General features: G+C 33.6%; 1 protein-coding gene across 1 annotated transcript; it reads left to right on the top strand.

The window, feature by feature from the left end:
• The first annotated feature begins 302 nt into the window (after positions 1-302).
• On the top strand, positions 303-1,572 carry LOC131606868 (SPX domain-containing protein 2-like). Its single transcript, XM_058878967.1, has 3 exons — positions 303-702; positions 785-911; positions 1,009-1,572. The coding sequence occupies exons 1-3, from the start codon at positions 439-441 to the stop codon at positions 1,401-1,403; spliced, it is 786 nt and encodes a 261-aa protein (XP_058734950.1). The 5' UTR covers positions 303-438; the 3' UTR covers positions 1,404-1,572.
• Positions 1,573-5,142: the final 3,570 nt, after the last annotated feature.

The following is a 5,142-nucleotide window of genomic DNA, read 5'->3' as shown; positions in this document are numbered from 1 at the left end:
TCTCACAATAAAAAAAGTTATAACGTGAAATCAAAAGATTATACATGATTTTTCCGATACTTTACGTTATATATATTTATAACTATAACTATAATAGATTAGTGTTTATTATTGCCGGAAAAGATTTAATTTATAAAAATAAACAATTAAAATGAATGAATTTTGTGTATATCAAAAAAGAAGCAAAATGGTTGTAATAAGGGATGGGGAAGTAATAATCTTGGAATATACCTTTGAACAGGCTGGTTGAATTGTATCGAATGGGAATAAATTCTCTTATCTAACCAGCTCGGAGAGGATAAAACCCAAAATATACTCTTCTATTTAACGAATATTCCCACAATATTCCCACCGAATATTCTATCCCTTACCGTTATTATATCTCCAATTAACAACACCAATCAAATTCAATTCAATTCAATTCAATCCATCTAAACCATGAAATTCGGAAAGAGTCTCAACAACCAGATCGAGAAAACCGTTCCTCAATGGCGTGACAAGTTTCTCTCTTACAAGCTACTCAAGAAGAAATTGAAGCTCGTTCCAATAATAGCCGATGAACGCCCTACCAAAAGAGCTAGGATCGACGATAGGGAAATGTCAAATGAAGAAACTGATTTCAGAAACTCCCTTGAAAATGAACTCCACAAATTCAATAGTTTCTTTGTTGAGAAAGAGGAAGAGTGCATTATAAGATTCAAGGTACCAATAATCATATTTGAATTATTGATTTTCATTTTGAGTTTAGGGTTTAGGGTTTTGACATGGTTGAATATATTTGCAGGAGTTACAAGATTGTGTGGCGAAAGGAAAGGGTTCGAATGAACAAATGATGCAGATTCACAAGGATATTGTAGATTTTCATGGAGAAATGGTTTTACTTGAAAATTACAGTGCCCTTAATTACACAGGTAATTTCTTTTTTCTCTTCAACAGCTTCAACTATGTATACAAATTTCTCTTATCAGTTATCAGTGATTAATAATGACTACAATTTTCTGTGTACAGGACTAGTGAAAATACTAAAGAAGTATGACAAGAGAACGGGAGCTCTGATTCGGTTGCCATTCATTCAGAAGGTTTTGCAAGAACCATTCTTTACCACTGATCTGCTCTACAAGCTTATAAAAGAATGTGAAACAATGTTGGATGGCCTTTTCCCCTTCGGCGAATCAGCAGAAAGGGGTGATGTTTGTTCTAATTCGACGAGTTTGACGAACTTGGATCATTTTATGCCAGAGGAGATAGCTGAAATGCAGAGCCTCTATTTGAAGAGTACAATATCTGCTTTGAATGTTTTGCAGGAAATCAGAAGTGGTAGCTCCACAGTTAGCATGTTTTCTTTGCCACCGTTGGAACAAACTTTGAACAACATTTCTGTTTTGGAACAAACAGCCAAGTAATCTCAAGTAGGAGATGAGATTTTAGGCTAGCCTAGTGTGATGAGTGATTTTTTTTTTATAATTTTTTTCTGTCTAAAATCTAACACCTTCTGTGTCATAGCATACCTCAGATAGTTACGAATTAGATTTATGATGCTGAATTACTGAATATATTGAAATCATAGAATTATGTTTCGTTTCCACTATGTTAACCATCTCTTTAAATTAAGGACACTAATACATTGTGTATTATATATGATCATATGTTGTTCTTTCAATGGTTTGAAAATATCAAATTTACATAAACATAGTCATTTAAAACACTCATTTCAAAATCTAACTTGCAAATAAAGCCTACTGAAAATATCATTGCCTGACAGAATTATTGGCTAGATTACCTTGTATGTGAAAAATATTCGAAGAAAACTTTATGAAATAACTAAACACCAAACAACATTTGTGTATATCAATATACATATGCAGTAAAGTCCATAGAATTCATTTCGCCAATCTTTGCAAAATTAAATTTGCAAACAAAGTCTATTGGGAAACTAAAAATATGCCTGTTTGTTAATAATAGGAGTTCTACTAAGCCTAAATGTACAAACTTATTGTACATATGCAGACAAACTGGACTTATGTACAAACTTTGAGGCTATATTATGTATTTTTTGAAGTGATTGAATTCCTTATCCCCCACGGCCAACTTTCTCTCCATTTATCATCTCTCCATCCACCTTTCTCATTTCTACTTATGGTTGAACATTCTTCCCCAAAATTATGCATTTTGAGGGTTGTTCAATACACCCTTTATATCTCTCAAAAACTAATCCAAATAAGTCTATTAGCCATAATATAATATTTTGAGGGTCGTTCAATACACTCTTTATATTTCTCAAAAACTAATCCAAATAAGTCCATTCACCATAATATTTTGCAGCAAATTCTTCTGGACAGCGGTATATGGTGCGTTCGAGAATTAACTTTCAGCCATCATAATTTCCTATGGAAATCCTTGCGAATTTTTCTGCGGATTTTACTCGAAAATGTACAAATTCTCAAAATTTACTCTTTCATGCATGTATATCTCCTATTTTTTCTGCATGTAATAGCATCCAGATTTTAACTTCTGAACAAATTTCTTTAGTCATTTTTTGATTAAAATCATTTGAAGTCATACAAGGTGCATCTGAAAAATTAACTTTTGGACAAATGAACAACTTTGTGCATTTTTGAAAATTTAATCCAAACCCCTAAACTTATACATTTGTCCTAACAATTTTTTTTAAAGTTCATCTAATCTTTTTACCAAATTACTGTTTATCTTTCAATTTTTCACTCGTCATGAAACCGTTTAAATTTGAAGTCGTACACTCATACAGTTTTCCAATATATTACATGATGAAAATAGTGATGTAAATAATAACTCTAATTAATCTTTGTAACTGAATTAGTTTTCGCTAACTTCGGAGCTAAGTTAGGAGCTAAGTTAGGAGTTAGTTAGTTCCCTAGTTTATATATATATATATATATATATATATATATATATATATATATATATATATATATATATATATATATATATATATATATATATATATATATATATATATATATATATATATATATTAATTACACTTGTATATTGTAATTAGGGTTTTATAATGAATATACTTTCTTTAATGAATTTCTCTCATCTGATATTCCAAAGTTAACATGGTATCAGTTTGAAACCTATTTTTTCCGCGATTCATCTTCTTTTTTTTTTCGTTATTCAATTTCCCTTCTTGCTGAATCACCTCAACAATGGTGATTTCTTACTCTGATTTTGCTACCAATCCCTCCAATCCATATTATATGCATCCGAATGAGAATCCATCTCTTATTCTCGTTCAACCTGTGCCTGATAACAAGAATTATCAAATCTGGTGCAGATCGATGAAGGTGGCTCTTATCTCCAAGAACAAAGTAAAATTTGTTGATGGCACTCTTGTTCCTCCTCCTATCTCTGATCCTCTCTATGACCCTAGCTTCGATGTAACAACCTCGTCCTCTCATGGCTTCAACGTTCCATTTCTGACGATATTGCAAAATCTCTCCTCTGGTGTGATCTTGCTTCTCTTGTATGGAAAAGTTTAGAGAATCAGTTCTCTCGTGGTGATATTTTTCGCATTGCTGATATTCAAGAGAAAGTAGCTCGTCTTCAACAAGGAACTCTTGATATCTCTTCATATTTCACCAATTTAATGACACTTTAGGAAGAAATCGAAACTTTTCGCCCAATTCGTGATTGTACTTGTGCTATTCTGTGTTCTTGTGGTGCTGCTGCAGATCTACGCAAATTCAAGGAGCAAGACAAGGTAATCAAGTTCTTGAAAGGTCTTGGTGATCAATACTCCCACGTTCGTTCGCAGATTATGCTGATGTCTCCACTTCCAACCCTAGACAATGCGTTCAATCTGATTCTTCAACAAGAACGCATGTTCAATCTTCATTCAACCACTAATTCTTCATTTGAGAATCAATCGTCAGTGAATTACTCCTCTCAACCTCCTTCTCGTTCTTCTCACAACTCCGGTCGTGGTCGTGGCCGTGGATATTCCAACCACATTATTGAGACTTGTTTCATCAAGCACGGGTATCCACCTGGTTTTCAACACCGTAAGTAACATTCCTCATCACCTGCTGGAAACTCTGTGGTGAACTCTGTCCAAGATGCTGGTTCTGCTCCAATTTCCTCATCATCATCTGCTTCCACATCAACAAATGGATCAAGTGCTTCTCTATCCATGATTCAAGAGCAATATACTCAAATTTTACAGCTTCTCCAACAATCCAACTTGCAGTCTCATTCACCCTCTTTAGTTAATTCTCTTTTTGCTACAAATTTTGTCTCTCATACCTCTCCCTCTCCTTCATCTGGTAACAATCTCTCCAAATCCCAAGGTGATAATAATAGTCAATGGTGGATTATTGACACTGGTGCCACTGATCACATCACTCATATCTTTGACAGTTATTTTTCCACATATCACATTGCACCCAAATCTATGACCATTTCTAATGGTGACACTGTTACTACCACAATAGCTGGTTCAGTTTTGTTATATGACTCCCTTGTTCTTCATAATGTTTATTATTTTCCTTCATTTCATGTCAACATTATCTCTGTTACTACTCTATTTGATTCCACCTTATATGATGTCAAACTCTTCCCTAATTGTTGTAAAATTGTGCAACTACACCATCCCAAGATGACTGGATTTACAGCTAGGAGGATTGGTAAATTGTATGTGCTTGACACTACTTCATCTCTGGATCTCTCTCCCACACCTGATTCTGTCAACAACTCCATCTCTACTCATTCACATTCTTCCAAACCTGATCCTGCCACCATTTGGCATTTTAGACTAGGACATTTAAGTTCTCATATACACAAATTTATTTCATCTCATTTTCCTTTTGTCACTTTCAATGACAATCATAAACCTTGTCATACTTGTCATTTGGCTAAACAAAGAAATTTACCCTTTGCTCATAGTAATACTAAATCTGTTGCCATTTTTGATTTAATTCATGCTGATATATGGGGACCTCTTTCCACCCCTTCCATATGTGGTCATAAGTATTTTCTAACACTTGTAGATGATTACAACAGGTTTACTTGGACAATTTTCATGCAAAATAAAAGTGAAACCCGAACTCACTTAATTAATTTCATTTCTTTCATAGAAACTCAATTCCATAAGAAACTTAAATG

The sequence above is a fragment of the Vicia villosa genome, linkage group LG5 (assembly GCF_029867415.1).
Source record: "Vicia villosa cultivar HV-30 ecotype Madison, WI linkage group LG5, Vvil1.0, whole genome shotgun sequence".
Taxonomy (NCBI): Eukaryota; Viridiplantae; Streptophyta; class Magnoliopsida; order Fabales; family Fabaceae; genus Vicia; species Vicia villosa.
This window is presented reverse-complemented; position numbering and strand designations above follow the sequence as displayed.